The 18,385-nt window shown below is 51.1% G+C and overlaps 1 protein-coding gene across 1 annotated transcript in view; it reads right to left on the bottom strand.

The window, feature by feature from the left end:
- Positions 1–17,965, bottom strand: part of GYPC (glycophorin C (Gerbich blood group)) — a 38,662-nt gene extending 20,697 nt beyond the window's left edge. The window contains exon 1 of the mRNA XM_066345709.1: positions 17,469–17,965. Coding sequence (XP_066201806.1) covers positions 17,469–17,505 — 37 coding nt within the window. The 5' untranslated portion in view covers positions 17,506–17,965. The remainder of the gene's footprint in view (positions 1–17,468) is intronic.
- Between the last annotated feature and the right edge of the window lie 420 nt (positions 17,966–18,385).

The following is an 18,385-nucleotide window of genomic DNA, read 5'->3' as shown; positions in this document are numbered from 1 at the left end:
TGGTGCAGCTTCTCAGTAAAGCCCATTCTCGTGGAAAGCTGCAAGCTATGGCTCATTAGCTGAGATCCCTGAGCAACCTGGCCAGCAGGTAGTTCCATCTCTGCTTTACATGAGAAGAGATTCGGGCTCAGAGTCAGGATACAAACCCAGACCTGCACTCGAGGGGCCACTGCTGCCCACTGGGACCCTGGCCCTGTCCTGCCTCCCGGGTGGGACTGAGCTGCTGATGGAGTCCTGTGGGTCCTGGGACACTGGGCCTAGCAGCTCTGTGAGGTGGTGGTGACTAGCCCATTTTACAGACTGGACAACTAAGGTCAGAGAGGCACAGTCACTTGCTCAAAAATAGTCTGCTAACCCAATCTGCACTACCTAAAGATAGGAAGTTTAACAGTGACCAAGCCTAAAGGAAAAGGAGCTAACTTTTCCCCTTTTCTTTTTTTTAGAGGGAGAAAGAGAGAGGGAGAGAGAGAGAGATGGACAGACAGACAGACAGACAGAAAGGAAGGAAGGAAGATTAGAAGCATCAACTCATAGTTGTGGGACCTTAGTCGTTCATTGATTGCTTCTCATACGTGCCTTGACTGGGGGGCTCCAGACGAGCCAATGACCCCTTGTTCAAGCCAGTGACCTTGGGCTCCAGCCAGCAACCTTGGGCTTCAAGCCAGCGACCTTTGGACTCAAGTCTATGATCCCACGCTCAAACTGGCTACCCTGTGTTCAAGCCGCAACCTTGGGGTTTCGAGCCTCTGTCCTCAGCGTCCCTGGCCAATACTGTACCCACTGCTCCACCACCTGGTCAGGCATAAAGGCAGATTTCTGTCTTTAAGTGGGGTGTGTGTGGGGTGGCAAGTGGGGGATGAGCTCTTGCCCCTCCTTCCAGTCTGAGCTTCCCAGAGGGAGGGAGGCAGATGAGGGGCCAGCAAGCCCGGTGTCAAACCTGATCACACATTAGATAAAACACCTCAACATCTTCCACGTCCTTGTCTCAGTGTCCTACCCATACAACGGGACCAGTAGTACATACCCCAAAGGGAGCTATGAGTAGGCTCAAACCCCCCCCCCCAGTCTTATACATGGTGGTAGGTATAGCCATTGCCAGGTTTGCAGCCCTAAGGCCTCTTTAGAGACTCCATCAACCTTCTTTGCCAGACCTTTGTCCCCAGTTGCTCCCAGTCAGGTCCTATTAGGCTCCAGGGACGGGTCTGAGGAAGCGGGTGGGTGGCCAGGCCTAGGACCACTCTATCAACACCAGGCCCACCCAGCACGGGCACCAGGTCTCCCTGCAGCTGCCCGATAAGAAGCTCAGCTCAGCTCTCTCTGCTGCTGGGAGGCTTATCAGAGGCAGGCTGGGGCGAGAGAGCCCACTCATCAGCGTGAGCGCAGGAGAGGAAGAAAGGCCCTGGAGGACATATAGTGCCCTTGCGCTCAGACACAGCCAAGATGGCTGCAGGCCTGGGAGGCAAAGACCTACACTGGGACGGGAAGCAGGAGCAAGTGCAGATACCTGCCAATGGGTCTGAAGTTCCCAGAGACAGCAAACCAGAGGCTTGTTCTCCGAGGGTACTGGCATGCAGGGCACCTTGGAGGCACGCGTGTGTGTATGCGCACATGCACATGTGTGGAGCACAGTGGGCGAGCAGTGCTTAATCAGGAAGCCCTTGATCTCTGTAAGGCTGTAGCACATAAAGCCGGTGGCGTCACCGAGAGGAGACCCCAGTGGCCTGCTGGGGTGGAGTATGTGGAATAGCATGGCACCGAGTCATGGCGTTGTTTCTGTGACTTATTGTCCGTGTGGCCTGAAGACATCTGCTTGCACCTTTTCCCAGAAACACTCAGAACATCTCGGTGTATGAGGGCCCAGACCCTCTTCTCTGCAGTGTAACACAGTATGCTCCTTTGGGTGGGCACAAGGATAGCCGCCGAGTGAATCTAAGGCCCTCTCCACCGCTGCCATTGCCCAGACAAGGCCGAGGGAGACCAGGCCTGTGAGTGTGCTCTCTGCCTACGTCTTCATTCAGACAGCCCCGTGTTTGGCTCCCTGGCTTCCTTTAGGTTTTTCTGATACATCACCTCCCCCAGTGGAGACTTCTCTGGCCATGCTCTTTAAATGGAACCCATCACCCCTTAGGCTTCTCAATCTCCTTTCCTGGCTTGATTAGCACCATCTGACAACTGAGCATTCTGCCCACATATCTTGTGTCCATCTGTCCATCCCCACTAGAATGTAAGCTCCCCTTTGGGACTGCTGCTGGTTTGTCAACTGTCACTACCCAAGGGACTCGGCCAGGGCCTGACACCTAGTTGGTGTTCAATACAGGTGCATGGAATGTGACTCTTGGGCCACAAGCTTGCTGGTGCCAGTGGTAGAGGTGAAGGATAGGGGATAGATGAAGAGACACCCTGGTCAAACTCAAAACCCACCATTTTATAATTGGTCTAACGTAGACTTCTTCCGCTGAGTCTCCATCACCACACCAGAGAAGAGGGGAGAGGTCTCAATAGGCCAGGTGCGCTGCCCCTGGCCTGACTCCACCACGTGGAGCAATATGTCCCCTTGCTTGGGCCCCAGGTGAGAAGTGCTGTTCTTTGAAGGCAGGGTGGAGCTGGCTGGCTCCTAGCTGCAGGGCCAGGGCAGATCTGTCTGATGTGCAGCCCTTCCTCCCACACCTGCCTGGCGGAGGTGAGGACTATCTGTATGGAGGCCCCAAGTGCCTGTATTTATAGGTTCACGAGAGGGCCACAGAAAGAGAAGATCACAGGAAGGACCCAAGTGAGTCCCACTGGCTGCTGCCTGGCCCCTGACCCCAGCTGTGGGTCTCTTCTCCATGGCTTCTTGTGTACCTGTGAAGCTGAGCTGTCCCCAGAGAGAAGTGTAACGAGGCCAGGTGGGCTCAGGTCTAGAGGTTGAGTCAGGAGAGCTTCTCCTTTAGTTTAAGTCAGAGCTTGGCAAACTTTTTGATAAAGGGCCACATAGTAAATAGTTTGAGTATTGTTGGCCATATGCTCTTTGCAATGACTCTGCCCTTGTCATGTGAGAGCAGCCATAGATACATAAGCAAATGGGTGCAGCTGTGTTCTAATAACGTATTTATAGAAGCAGGTTTCAGGCTGAATTCTTCCTGTGGGCCCTGCTTTAAGTCTCTGTGTCACTGAGTCTCTCTCTTCCCTCTCGGCTCATATGTGCTGACTTTGTCCCACTGGGACTGGGCCTTCACCTACACCTTCTCATTTAAGGTTCCATGAATCAGGGCCACTGAGTGGCTATGTGCACCTTGAACATAGGTCATCATACCTGAAGCCTATACTTTCAACTCATGCGATGCTCAGCCGTTAGAACACAGGCGTACTGTCCACGGCCCTACCCACCTTCTATAGATCACAGTCTAGCTGCACCCAGGGCTCACTGCATCCTGAATCCTCCACGAGGCTGTGAGAACACCAGGGCTGTGGAGGCCAGTGTGGGCAGGGTCTCAATCCTGAGGTCACCCTCGTTGGTTAGTGCTGGAGTCCACACAGCAGCTGGCGAGGTGGCCTGGGCGAATGCTACCTCTGATTTAAACCTTGTGTAGGGTCGAGGCCATTTTTGCTGGTGAGGGCTGTGGCTCGGCCTCTTTGGCTTCTCCAGCAGACTGCACTGGTAGGTGTGGCTTTGTAAAAGAGCAATTCTTCAGGGAATCCTGAGCACTAGGCCTTCCTATCCTAGAATAGGACAAAATGCCTATCCAAGTGGGCACATCCTGGCTCTACTAAAGTTTGGTCCAGGGATGCTAGCAGAGATCTGGGCAGCGTTCTGTAACATGAAGGGCTTTGAATAAAGGTTGTTCGCTCAGAAAAGACAACACTGAGGTTGAGGAGACCGACACACTCTGCTCATTTCTCCTTGGTGAGGGCCCCACTGAGGGAGCTCGAAGGACCTTGGGGACCCAGAGGCAGGAGGCAGGGCAGTGAGAGGTTAGCCTTTCATCTGCCCAGACAGTAAGCCTCTGTTCCCACAGTCAGGAGGCAAGAAGGCCAGGAGGGCCAGGAACTCCGATAATTGTGTCTCAGGGAAGTGCATCCTCAGAGGCAGCTTTCAGCAAAGCACCACCATGGAAACAGAGGGGAGATGGACAGTGAAGAGCTGGATGGCAAAGATCAAAGCCCAGGAAATAAACGGCCCGGAAGTGCCTGGGTGGGAAGCACAGCATCATGGGGAGTCTAAACTTGGAAGGAAAACCATGGATTTCATCTGCCTTTGACGGCAACATCCTCCAAGATCTATTTTGACTTTCCCCAGCATTGTTTGTTTTCTCAGTGAGTGACAAACATTACTTCTCTGAAATTCGTTGTTTTAAAATAATATGTTCCGGAAGGTCTTTTCAGAAGCTCCACGATTCCTAAAGAGACATGATCTAGGGGTAATTACCAAAGCCAGGTATAAGGAAATGTAGTTAAAAAGCCCATCTGAACCAATTTTCTTTCATTCCTTCTGTAAAAGAGAACTCTGTTCTCCTTTGAAACTCCCTGCCTCCTGCACATAGGGAAGGTGGGTGGGCAGAGGTTAAGAGATGGCCAAGGGGTTGGACCACTTGGGCTCAAATCACAGCCCTGCCATTCACAGCCAGGTCTTGTGTCCTGAATACAGAGGTGGGGCCTGCAGATCTGCCTTGCAGGGAGGAGGATGGCTGACAGTGAGTGGTGGCCCTGGCACACACGTCCCCGGCACCTGTGACAGGCCAGGCCATCCGTGTCCTAGTGAGTACACGTACCTGTGCACTGTTTTTCCTTTTTTACCTCCTCGTCACTTGTCTCTACCTATCACCCCCCAGAATTAGGACACTCTGGATAACAGCTTGATGACTGACTGCTTCTTTAACACAAGATAAAACTATATCAAGTCAAGGAGAAATTCACCATATTTAATCTTAGCTATCAATATTAGCTAAGATTAGGTTTCATTTTACATTTCATATTCCCTGATGTTATTCTTTCAACATGAGTTTATCTATTTAGCTATTTCAGTTGAGTAAATCACAAGACACGTGCATTCTGATCTGAAACCTGACATCACCTGACACTAGGAGGACTGCATGCTTTCTGTTCCTGTCATGGTATCCGTCTTGCTGCCCCGAGAGCCCAGCAGTGCTCTGAGGGCAGGGATCTTGTTGGGCACTTTGCTTCTCTCCTCCTCCATCCCCAGGCCAGAGGACAGAGGCTCACTCACACCGCGTGTTTCTTTGATGAACCAGGGATAGAAGCATTTGCAGATAAACAGTTTCCTAGTGAAATTTCCCACCCAGTTTCCTTCCCAATTTTTCAGATCTTCTTCAAGGAGTCTGAGGATTCCCGGAGTTTGAAAAGACCTTTTCTCATGGAATTAACTGGTAACGTGACAGACAGCTGAGTGTTCACCTCAGTCTGGCTACAGGCTACCATTTGACCACAGAGAGAGTATTTGATGGCCTCACATGATAGAAACGTTTAGTATGGAAGTGTCCTCTGAGATCTAAGCCCCAGAGTGTCAACACTGACAACAAAACAAATAGCGACTGAGCATCAGTTTGCAAAGTTTCCAGAAGGCGCCGGGCAGGAGTTTGCAAGTTTGGTTCCATGAAGCCCTCAGCGTCCAGAGATGACTTTAGAGGGAACCATCAAAAGGGGCCTTTGGAGGGAGGTCACTAGGCCTCTCGTCTCCAGCACAACTCTACTGTATGGGCTTTTCTTTTTCATATTTTCAGACTACATCTAAGAATTTATTTTGTAGAAATGTCATTTCAGATGAAGATAACTGTCGTGGAAATTTGTAGCTGTGACACCTTTTTTTGTGTGTGTGTTTGTGGTTCCTGAGGTGGAATCTCAGGTGAGAAACGACAACTTTTGGAGGTTCAGGAATACATGGCTTTCACTCCAGAGGGGACAAGCACTATCACTTGCATCTGACTGAGCCAGCTGTGACCACTGGCATGTGGACCAAATGACTCTGAATGATGTTTTGACTACTTTTGCCTCCAATGTTCTTGGCTTTTGTTTCCCACTCCCATGAGGCTGGAGACCCTCTGAAGACGAGATCTATGCCCATGGGTCCACTAGCAGCCCTTACACACAAGAGGTGCTCACTGGATCAGGATCAAAGTGCTCAGACTTGGTGGCAGCGATTCCAAGGTGACACTCTGGTAGTGAATTCACTGGTAGTGGACAAAAAGCTGAAGACTCCCGGCTTGTGTCACTGGGTACCCAATGAGTCCCTGAAAACTTGGAACCTATGAAAGGACCCCAGATCATGTAATAGGCTGGGAGAAAAGAGGGGTGTGTATAGGGTCAAATATAGAAAGTGGCCCAGAATTTAACTACTGAGACTTGATTGTGCTGCTAGAAGACAGGTTGCTGTTATTCATAGACTCATTAATAGATTGCTGTCTTTATTAATAGATCTGGGGTGGGTTCCAGGAGGGGAAGCATGGGAGAGGCCATGCTGAACCCAACCCTAAAATAACCAAATACCTTGCTGAATTCTCCAGACGTGTGTGCACCTGTTTGCCACACGGGGTTAAAAGAGTCAGGTCTGAATACCACACTGACCTCAGACAGAGGGGCTTGGAGAAGCAGAGCACAGTGCCTATAGCCAGGTACATGGCAGACATTCTAGACAGAGGTGAGGCCACGGGAATGGTGCCTGAAAACAAGCTGTACAAGCATATAATGAGAGTGCAGAAATAAGCTTTACAAGCATGCCCAAGGTCAATGATGCTGTGGGCAGGAGTTCCTCTATTGTTCCAGGAGGCCAATAAGACCTATGGGCCTGCCTGCCCTGCCCAGGACAAGCCAGATCCCTAAGACAGTGCCTCTCTACTGTGAACCTGGGGCTGACACCAGTCTGTCACTGAGACATGCAAGGAAGTGGTAAGGAGCATATGTGTGCGTTCATATGTGTGTGTGCATGCATCTGTGTGTGTATATGTGAATGCCTGTGCACAGGTATGCATGCACGTGGGTCTATATGTGAGTGCTTGTGTGCGTATGTGTGTGTATGTGTCTGTGTGTAGGTCAGGGAGTTCTGGGTGAGGTACAGGGTAATGTAGGGTTAGTGTCACAGTCTCTTCCCTTTGGTGACATGCAGTCTCAGCATTCTCTCCCCCATCCTGTCCGCTGCTTAGGAGCTTGACAGCTGAGTTTCTGTGGCACAAATAGTTACCAGAGATCTGCATCCCTGTCCTGCCTGTCTCCCACATCCAGCTGGTGAATTCTTATAAGTCACATAACGAGTCTGAGTTTCACTTTACTTCCGGGTCAAAGAGGGAGACAACAGCTCTCAGATGAAGAAGGGAAACAGATCTGAAGTGCCCAGCAAAATATAATACACACTGCAGTAATGGCCTACGACTTGAGAGATTTCAACAAAAGACAAATTTTCCAACCCAGGGGTGGCTCTGTGGTGGAAGCATTCCAAGAGCTGGTAGTTGCATTATTCTTTCTCGGTGTCCCTGTGGTGACTCTGAGAGGCTGCTGCCCACTGCTTACCCGGCAGAGAGTGTGGCCTGTGTGTGGGCTGGTCTCAGCTGGCAGGACACACGTGGTCACAGCCGGCCCAGTGTGCTCCATGAGCATTTCATTACCAGTTGCTCGGCTGACAGGTGCGGGGCTGGTGGAAGAGAGCAAGGCCAGCACAAATGGCTGGGGTGGGGCAGATAAAGAAAGACTTTTTCTTCTGAGTCAAGAAGAGTGACCTCAGGGTCGTATGGAGCTGGGCAGAAGGAACAGGGGTCATGGTAAACCTCTTCCATTATGGTGGCTGCTGTGTTTGGACGTGGAGGGACACCCCTGCCTCGAGGGTACCAGTGATACACAGGGAGGCCCTGGGAAATAACCTCTTTGAACCTCAGCTTCCAGCTTCTAACTGGCATTAATAATATTCCATCCAAGTTCAATGTCTATCCTGGCGGGTGGGGGGTGGCAGAGCAGGTGTGCACCATGTGCCCGTTCACGCTTGCCCTCTGTACCTGTGCTGAGTGGGCCACATCCTGCCTCTGCACTCCCACCACAGGGACCAGTGCAGCTCCCGCAGGTTCTCACCACTCCTCTCCTTCTGGATGCTCCCCGAGTGGCCTCTTTACACGGAGGTCCCCATCTTTCTCTCTGCTTAGATCACCCTCTGAATGGCCTTCCAGCTGTCACCTGGCGGTCCCTTGCATATCTAAAAGTCTCCCTGCACTAGAAACAATCTTTTCATTCTACCTCTTGTTCTTGTATGCATAATTCTACAAGAAACATTAATTGCTTCTTTAGTAATGAAACAGGGCAAAGAAAGCTTGTTTTAAAACTTTTAAGTGAAGAGTAGCCTAACTTCCTAGCTTAAAAAGCCAAGAGAGTAAGATAAAGATAGAGAAACAGAGATAGAGACAGAGTCAGAGACAGAGTCAGAGATAGAGACAGAGGTAGAGATACAGATACAGATGAGACAGAGGCAGAGGCAGAGACAGAGACAGGCAGAGGTAGACAGAGTGAGTCCTGGGTATCCTAGAGTCATTACTTTGACTCTATGAAACTTTCTAGGGCAGAGGTGAAGGCAGGAACAAGAGCAGCCTCCACATCTGCCCAGCCCAGGGGTCCTGTGGAACTGGGCTGGACTGCCAGGGAAGGAGTGTGAGGACTTGAGGTAGGGCAGCCACGCAGAGGAGCCTCCAGACCTGGGAGCGGGGCGGGGTCAGGGGGAAACTGGCAGAGTGGGGAGCAGCGGACCTCCAGCTCCTTAGCCTTGAATGCACGGAGACAGGGCCACTGCGTGACCTTCATCAGCCTACGTGCTTTGACTTTATGACTCCCTTTTTCCCCCAAACAATTAAAAAATTGTTTTTATAGTGGCAGTGGTATAAAGACAAATATAATGTTTACTTTTAAAAGTACATTTTTTTTCTTTTGCATTTAAAAGAAACAAACATTTCTGTGTGTCTCTAAAAGCACTGTGGGCCTAAGCACTGTGCCTAATGTACAAGTTGAGCCCAGCTGAGCTAGAAAGACCTGCTGCACGTGAGTGTGAGACAAGTCACATTCCCTCTCGAGTTTCAGTATCATCGCATGCAAAATGGAGATAAGAATACCTCCCGCAGGGTTGCCCACAGAGAAATGAGAGAACACTTGAAATGAAGCTTTGAGTCAGCAGGACAGTCACTGTAATGAGAGAAGAACGGGTCAGATACATTTACAGAATTTGTAGAAAAGGAAAAAAAGATTGTGAAATTAAAGAAAAATAAGAATGGACTACTCCAGGTTTCCAGTCATAGCTGGCATAAGTTACTGAAATGAGAACTTAAGGACAGAAATTCAAATGATAAGTCAGTCCCAGGGCACTGTCACAGGAAACACACGGCCTTCGCCCACAGGGCAGGGTGCTGGCGGGGGTGGGGAGAAGGAACCCTCCCAGAAGAGGGGCCACAGCTGTATCGAGCCCCAGAGAGAGTCCCCTCTGTGAACTTGGTCAAGGGCAACACCAAGGACGAGAAAAACATGACAGTGAGAGAAGACATGGACAGGTCGTGTGCGTGAGGGCGGTGGGAAGGGAAGGGAGTGGTCGATGTGCATGAGATAACGCACAGGAGGACCGCTGTCCAAGGCGAGGTCCGTGGCCTGGACCTAGGGGAGTCAGAGGTCACTGCAGGCCTCCGAGTGGCAGCGTCTTACACTGCACTGGGAGGGGAGTCAGAGGTCACTGCAGGCCTCCGAGTGGCAGCGTCTTACACTGCACTGGGAGGGGAGTCAGGTGCCAGGACCCACAGTGCTCCCTGTGCAGATCAGGCTTTGTCTACACTGGTTGGAACACCATATTCATCCATCCATCCATCCATCCATCCATCCATCCATCCATCCATCCACCCATCCATCCATCCAGTGTTTTTGAAGACTCGTCTCTTCCCCATGGAGGAGACAGAGAGACCCCTTTGGTTAAGGAGCTGGTGTTCAGGTGTGGCCAGGGGAGCAAGGATGGCTCTGCCGTGGTATCACATAAAGGACACGAGCTCTAGAACCACTGTGTTCCTCAGGATGCACTGCACACACTGTGCCCATTCTGTGACAGAAACATGAAGGGGCAGGTGAGCTGCAGACAGCTCTGAGAGCTATTGTAGAACGGCTCCCCTGCTGGGTCGGGACCTGAGCAGACTGTGCCATTCTGTCCGTAGGTACTATAATATTTTCAGTGGCAAACGGGCTAACAGAAGTGAGAGCTGGGAACCAGGGAAAGCTGGGCAGTGGGAGGGAGCTAGCACCTGCATGGCACACTCACTCTGTGAGTTGCATGATGAACATGTAGCAAGCACCACTGTAGAAACTTCATCTATGATGACACATTTCATTCTCAGAGCAAACGCTGGCGTGGGAATGATCATTATCCTCACTTACCTAGTGAAGACCAGCTATAGAGTTTGTGGGACAAAATGAGAGTGTGGGCCCCTTGTTCAAAATGTAAGAATTTCAGGTGGCAACAGCATACTATTAGATGTAGTAAGTGTGGGCCCTCTGTGACCTCACAAGTCATGGGCCTGTGGAGCCAGCCCTATCCTGGATGATCCACTGAGGTGCAGAGAGGGTAGGCAGTGTGTTCAAGGCCAGCGTTAGGTTGCTGTACGTCCACACTCAAACCCAAATTCTGGAACTCTGAAGCTGGTGTCCTAACCTCTTTGTCACTAACAAATTGATGCAGAGTATGCATCTGGACCAAGTACAGAGGAGGAACCTGAACTTGACGCCTCAACTTGCTGAAGGCTGTGGGTAAGGTTCTAGAGTGTCTGACAAGCAGCTCAAGAGAAAGTGCCGTTTCCCAGCTGGTGGACTTGGCCCCCCGGAGCACAGAAAAGCTGCAGACTGGGGCTCAAATGAAAAGCAGGCATAAATACTTTATCTGGTTTGATCTAGCAACCATAATTTTCTTCCCTTTGAGCCTCTGCTGAGAATGCACGTACCCACAGCTATCGATACAATGTGAAGGTTTTCCTTTGCAGGGTTCAAGGGGGAAAATGGCAGGACTGGGCAGCGGCACGGCTGAACCCCTCCTAACAACGTGCCTTTGCATGTAGAAGGGGCACAGGGTCTGGCTATGCTCTCTGAGAGTGATGTACTGAAGCTGACTGCATTTGAAGTGGAGATAAAATGCCTCCATCAGGGAGTGACAGGTGCAGGGCGATAACTGGGCAACCTTGCCTAAGTCTCGCCCATCAAAGGAGCCCTTGTAATTCCAGCTTCCTCAGAGGCCTGGAAGGCAACAGGGGTGTATCCACTGAGCCTCATCTAGTCTGTGGATCACAGTGCTTTGGTGATAAGAGAAAGGAGGTATAGCTTTAACGTGTCGAAGGAGCTTGCAAGAGAAAGAGGTAAGAAAGAATATAACAAAGTGTCATGAAGTTATTCATCATAGCTGTTTTAAATTCCGTCCAATAATTCCAACATCCCTGCCATGTCTGGCTCTGAGGCATGCTCTGAGTGGTCACATAATATACATATGTATGTATATTTTGCCTTGGTGTGCCTTGAAAGTTTTCTGACAGCCAGAGATGAGGAACTGGGTAAAGGAGCTGCTGTGATAGGACCAAGGGTGGAAGGAAGGGATGCATGCCACATCCTGTGGTCAGGCCTCTGTCCGAGTGAGGCTGTGCTCTGCACTGGGAGCTTCTCAGGACTTCCAGGTCTGTCCCCCCTTCACACGGGACAGATGGCTACAGGGGCTGGCTAGGCCGTTCTTCTTCTCCCAGGTCATTTCAGCTCTGTTGATACTCAGCAGTTTAACCTCTGGTTAACTATTATAGTTTCCCTGAGAACAGGACTTACTGAGAACAGCTGTTCTGACATAATTTCAAATAGTTCTTTTCCCTCCTCCTGCTGCAAGCTGGGATCCTGGGGGGCTTGTTTTCTCTGATATTTATTGTGGGAACCTGGTGGAACCCCATGAGGCAAATCTCATAATATTGTTGAGCCACCCCCACCATGACTGGGCCCTTTGGAGTTTTAAAGCTCAGAGTGGTCCACACTGAACCTCCTGCAATTTTTCAGTCATGGAGTCATTCATGAGAGGCTGTGACAATGTCTGGCCAGAGGAACAGCAGAGCTTCAGAACCTCTGCCCCCAAGGTGGTTCTGAAGACACATTTGCACAGACACGTTTGCACACACACATCTGTGGCGTGCTGATAACCACAAGGGCTCTCTGTGGCTGCCAGGGCGGGTGGGGAGGGCGAGTCATGTAGGGGCCCTGCTGAACTTGCCCACCCTGTGACAGACCCAGTGTCTGGGCTCCTGCTCTTGCTGTCACAGGAGGAAACCGGCTCTTGTCAGCATCTGCCATGGCAAAGGCTTTGCACACTCACATTTGTTCTGGAAGAATGTACAAAAATGAAAATTTATAATAACTAAGGGTAGGAGCCAGCCTTCCCTCAGAAATTCGGATTACGTAAGGATCTGAATAAAACCCTAGGCAAAGATGGGGGTCGTGAGGGCGGCGGGGAGAGGAAGGGCAGGAGGGACAATATGAAACAGGACTTCATGCTGCGCGGGAAGGGGAGCTAGGTGGTGACTGCTGGGGCCCACCAGCCATGTTCCTAACATCTGTTTGTATGCATTTCAATTTATTATCTACTGACCTCCACGAATATACCAAGTTCTGGACTTGGAGTTACCGAGTGTATGATTTTTCAAAGGTGCTTGGCGTTTGGAGTGGACATAGGCCTCGAGTGTTGGCCTTAGGTCACTCTGTGGTCATCCGTTCATGTCCAAGTCAGTCTCTGAGCACCAATCTGTGCCAGGCTCCACGTGACAGGGAGTGGGTCATGGTGACCCGAAGGAGGGGCAAGATCCAGGAATCTGCGTGGGCTGAGACGTGATCCCAGGGCCATGGTGAGTGGTGCTCCAGTGTCTGGGGGGCCTAGGGAGGTGGGAGTGCATGAACTAGGCCTCAAGTGACAAGCGGGTGTGAGCCAGGCATGGGTGTGCATGTGTGTGGGGGTGGGGTGCGGAGGTCCCCAGAGAGCCTTGGGTGCTGGGGGCCTGAAGCAGGTGGTTGTGAAGGTGAAGCCGGAGAGGCAGGGCGGTCCAGACATGAGGAGCACCAAAAGGAGCGGTCCGAGGGGTGGCCCGCACTAGCTGTGTGTGCAGGCGCAGACTACTGCTGGTCCAGCGTGGTCAGGCCTGGCCACAGAAAAAGGGATGTTGGTGGGTGGTGGCGGAGCAAGGCTGGACTGTAGGACTGACTGAAAAGCCATGTGTTGTTAGGCAGGTTCTGAGCATCTATGCCACATGCAGTCCTCTGGGGGCAAAGCTGCGGCAAGGATGTCGCAGGTCCAGTGCCCACAGTGGGACACCCCACTGGTACCCAGGGACAGCAGGCTCATACGCACTCTCGTGGCCCCGCAGGTTGGCCTCTGTAGCTATGGTGTCTGCGGCCTGCATCCGTAGCCTGGCTGAGGCCTTGGTGCTGGGGAACCCTGGGGCAGGTCATTCCCCCTGAGCCTCGAGTGAGCAAAACAGGTAAGAAAATGCCTAGGAGACCAGGCTGCGGGGGGTGACCCAGGCAAGGCCCACCAACCCGCTTGGATATAGGTGCTGCTGGTGTTGTTACATTGTCAAGAACAAAACAGCAGCTGTCTGCAAACCAGATGATTACCAGCACTTGCAGGCTCGATATGAGCTGACAGGATCAGTTACAATGGCCACAGATGCCACTGTTTCTGGGCATGGTGCCAAACCTTCATTCTCTGTTCACCGCGTGATCCCTGTGAAGTAGCTGTTAGTACTCCCATGCACAGATGAAAAAACTGAGGCTCTGAGGTATTGTGTACCTCCCCAAAGCCAGTAAGTGGGGGAGGTGGGATCAAACCTAGGGTGTAAAGGACTCCGGTCCCCACTCTGCCTCTTGCTTGCCATGAGAGGGAGGACACCCATGAACTTCTGGGGAGTGTTTCCTCATAGGGGGCAGGAGCCTGACAAGAAATAGGCAAGGGCCATGAAGAGGTACTTTCCCAGAAGAGAAACATACTTTCAGTGGTACGGAAACCTGTCCAGCCTCACTCACAATTACAGAGGTACATTCAAAAGTGACAATGTGTTTTACTCATCAGATTGGCCAAGATAAAAACTGCACATTGTGAGGGGGGATGTGGGGAAATGGCTACTCATGTAGTAGTAATCATGTCACCTTTTGACGGGCAGTTTTTCAGCATCTATTAACATTTTAAAGGTACACACTCTTCACTCCAGGAATTAAACTCTGGGGGGAATTTATCCTAAAAGTATACAAACACATGCACATAAACCTCTACTTACAAGGGTTGTCATGGCAATACTGTGTCTGGTTAAAAAAAAATCAAATAAAGATGATATACAACCTACATGTCTATTTGAGGAGGAACTGGTATAATTTTTGTGTATGTGTGTGAAGAGAGAGAGGGACAGATAGGGACAGACAGACAGGAAGGAAGAGAGATGAGAAGCATCAACTCTTCACGGCAAAACCCTAGGTGTTCATCGATTGCTTTCTCATATGTGCTGTAGCCTGGGGGGGGGGGCTACACCAGAGTGAGTGACCCCTTGCTCAAGCCAGCGACCTTGGGCTCAAACTAGTGACCCTGGGCTTCAAGCCAGTGACCTTTGAGCTCAAGCCAGTGACCTTGGGGTTTCAAACCTGGATCCTGTGCATCCCAGTCCAATGCTGTATCCACTGTGCCACCACCTGGTCAGGCAGAATTGGTATAATCTTTAAGATATGCTCTTAAGAAAAAAGAGTTCCTTGCCTGAGGTGGTACAATGGCCTTGCCTGTGGTGGCGCAATGGATCAAGCGTCGACCTGGAACACTGAGATTGCTGGTTCAAAACCCTGGGCTTGCCCAGCCAAGGCACATGTGGGAGTTGATGCTTCCTGCTCCTCCCCTCTTCTCTCTCTCTCTCTCTCTCTCTCTCTCTTCTCTAAAAAATGAATAAATAAAATAAATTTAAAAATAGCCAGACTATAAAAAAAAGAAAAAAGAGCAAGATGAAATAAAATACACAAAATAAGTTTCATTTTGTAAAATAAAAATTGTATATACATACACTACTTCTAGAAAGATTCTCATAAATCCATAAATTAACTGCCCTGAAGGTGGGCAGAAGGTATCTGCCTCTTTTCCATTATTAACTCTTCATTCATTGTTCAAATTTATTTGTTTTTGTTTTCAGTTTGTGTTTGTTGGATTCATTCTGTTTGCTCAATCTCTAGAAGGTGTTTTGGTTGGGTTCTCAGAAGGGCATCTGCCACCCAAAGATGCAAACAGACTTAACTTGCCAACCTCCTTCCACTTGTCGGGTGAGTGGGCCTCCTCTTACACATTGTAGATGGGCTGATATGTCCCCACTGCCAGCACAGAATGCCTCTTAGCCCACATACATCTGTTGCCCAGGGCGTGCTGCAAGTCCCAGAAATAACTGCCTAGATACGGCACCCTCGGAAAGGCGATGCTTACGGTGCCAATGCCATGTGACTCTGTACTCCACTGCTAGCTGGAGGGGTTGTGCAATGGCTGAGATGGAATTCCATTTGGCACTGACACAGTCCATCCTGCTCCGGTAGAGGCAGCAAATTCTACGGAAGGCTGCCAAACCCAGCCATTTCTCTACTGAGCGTAGACCTCTTTCCTCCAAGGGCAAGGCAATGGATTTCTGTTTGACTCATTTGCAGTAATGTAGCCCTTGAGCTTCTGGCAGCCCAGCCCGGTAGGGCAGGCCTGACCTGGTCAGGGAGCAGTGGGGCCTCACCACTCTAAACTCTGGTGCTGAGGAGTAGTGATGTAAACTGTGACATCTTACCTGAATTAGCAATAAAAGATAGGGTCCCGTGACTCCCCGGCAGAGATCCTGCCATAAATCAAATCCTAAGGGTAATTTGAAATGATGTGCAAATGGGTGGCATCCCCATCAGTTCCCAAAGGGCAGGGCGGTATGTGCAGTCATTGGTCAAGGTTTGAAATTTGAATTCCAGAGAACTGCTGGGGGAGGGGGCAGAGGCAAGGCTCTGGGGCAGGCAGGCCTGGCCCCTCCAGAGGGGAATGTGGGCAGGCCTGCAATTGTTTCGCCCCTGAACTGCAATGGGAAGGGTGGTTCTGCTCCCTCTCCCCAGCCCTCCACTTCTCATAAGCTCAATAGTGTCTCTACTCATATACATTCACAGATACACACATAAACACACTCACACACATGAGCTCACAGACCCACAGTCTCATATAAAATGAACAAAGATGTGTGACATTGATTCTGCACTTGGCATGTGCCTATTTCTGTGCTGAGCCATTTGCACACACTGAATTCTCACAACCCCACGAAGAATATTTTATATCCTCATTTAGCAGATGATAAAACCATAGTTAAGAAGAAGGCTTGCCTTGGGTAAGTCCTTGGCCAATAAGTAGCACACAGGATCCCAATACAGGCAGCCAGGTCCCCACTCTGTGACTCCTCTGTGCACACCCAGACCCAGCTGAGCCAGCCACGTGCACCACAGAGGCCAAGAAACACTCACCGACAGGCAGAGTTTGCCTCTATGGCTTCACAACCACCTGGGTTTTAAAGACAAAAAACGAGTGGGCATCACCAATACCCATATCATTACCATATTAATGACCTAACATGATTACTTAGCCAGGGTGGGGAAGAAGGATAAACATACATCCCTTTTAAAACAAAATTTTAGTTTTTGATTGCCAAGCCCAAAAAGAGGCGTGGAAGGGCCCAGCAATGTTTTTGAACAACCTCCCCAAAACTCTCAGGGTGTATGATTTCCTGCCAGCAACGAAACGTGCGGATTTCGAAAAGAAACAGTCCATGGGGAATTACAGAGTACTGCTGGGCAGGTGGAGGCGAGCGCGCCCTTCACCATCCGGGCGTCCCTGCCCCTTCCCTAACACGGCCGTACCGGAGACCAAGTACAGGGATGGAAGCGGAGTTTTCTCCAAACGACCCCACATCCTCTGCCTGGGCGGCCTGGCAACAGTTTGTGACGTTCTTTCTGGACTGCTTAACGCTCTGCCTCTCCTTACTAATGCTTTTAGGGAAAGTTCTCGCCACACGGTTTCCCCACCAGCACGCGGTAGAACAGAGCGGGGCCGCATAGGCAGGACGCGGAGGCCTCCCCATGCCCGCGGCGTACTGTCCGCGCGCGGGTGGGCGCGAGGCGGGGACCCCGCGCGCCAGGATCGGGACGCAGAGCCCCGCCCCGGAGTTGGGGTGGCAGTGCGGGGTTCCTCCGGTCGCTGGACAAGGACCCCGAGCGACCCAGGCGCCGCGAGCCCTGGGATGGCGCTGGTGCTCCGGCAGAAGCCCGGCGGGCACCTCGCCCACAGGGGCAGGCACAGCCGGAGTCCCGTGTCCTTGGCCGCGGCTCGGCCCCTGCGCCCGGGTTGGGCCCTCCCTGGAGTTGGTCCTGGACCAACTTAATTCTCTTTAGTTTTATAATGAAGAGTCCTCCTCTGGGCGAGTACTCACGGTGGTGGTTCGGCGCCGTGGCGTTGTGGCCGCTCATCTTCTGTGGTGCGCAGCGCCGGGCAGGGGCCGAGGGGCGGCGCGGCGCGGCGCGAGGGTCGCACGGGCCTGCTCCTGACCCTCCGCAGCCGGAGGAAGCGGTTCTTTGGTCACACTCCTTCGCGCGGGCTGAGGGGAGGGGCTCCAGTCCCAGATAGGCAGACTTCACTTACTTGTTTCTGCAGACTGGGCTGGTGGGGTTTCCACCCCCCCTTTTTAAAAATACACACCCGCCCACTTCTGAACTCTTCCGTGTTCCAACTTTTCTGCACAAGAGTCACATTTTCCTAACGGTTTCTGTGTCCATCTGCAGTTACCAGTTACAGAGGCTGTGGTTAAGAATTCACGTAGGGACTGAAAACTCCCAGATGTGGCGCGACATTCTCCCAGGGCAGTGTCTAGGACGGTGACCAAGTAGGGGCAGACCTGCATTTGAATTTTGGCTGGCTACTCTGCCATTCAAGTGGTATGGCCTCTCACTGCTGAGGGCATTTGTGGCCAGGAAGAGTTTCTGCCTTCCTGGCCAATTAGAGCCGTTGTCCCAATTCACGGTCTCAGGTTTGGGAAAGATTCTTAGAAACAAGGATTTCTGGACAAAGGCCATGTGCTTTATTTGGATCACTCTGGTCCAAGGCTTCCTTCCAATCAGAGTGGGAGTTTTTGGAGAGTTTACTTTACACTCTACTTGGATTTTGACACACTGGTTGGTTAAATGGAGTTTACCCATAGCCCCCACAAAGAATGTTATGTTACATGTCAAGTATTTTCTCCTTCCCTCCTCCCAAGAGAAAGGAAGAGGGTTTAGACCATGTCACCCTTTATTAAATCGCAACCCCAGGGGACACCTTGTACTTCTCACTTCCGATGTCTGAACCTCCCTG

This window comes from Saccopteryx leptura, chromosome 7 (assembly GCF_036850995.1).
Source record: "Saccopteryx leptura isolate mSacLep1 chromosome 7, mSacLep1_pri_phased_curated, whole genome shotgun sequence".
Lineage (NCBI taxonomy): Eukaryota > Metazoa > Chordata > Mammalia > Chiroptera > Emballonuridae > Saccopteryx > Saccopteryx leptura.
This window is presented reverse-complemented; position numbering and strand designations above follow the sequence as displayed.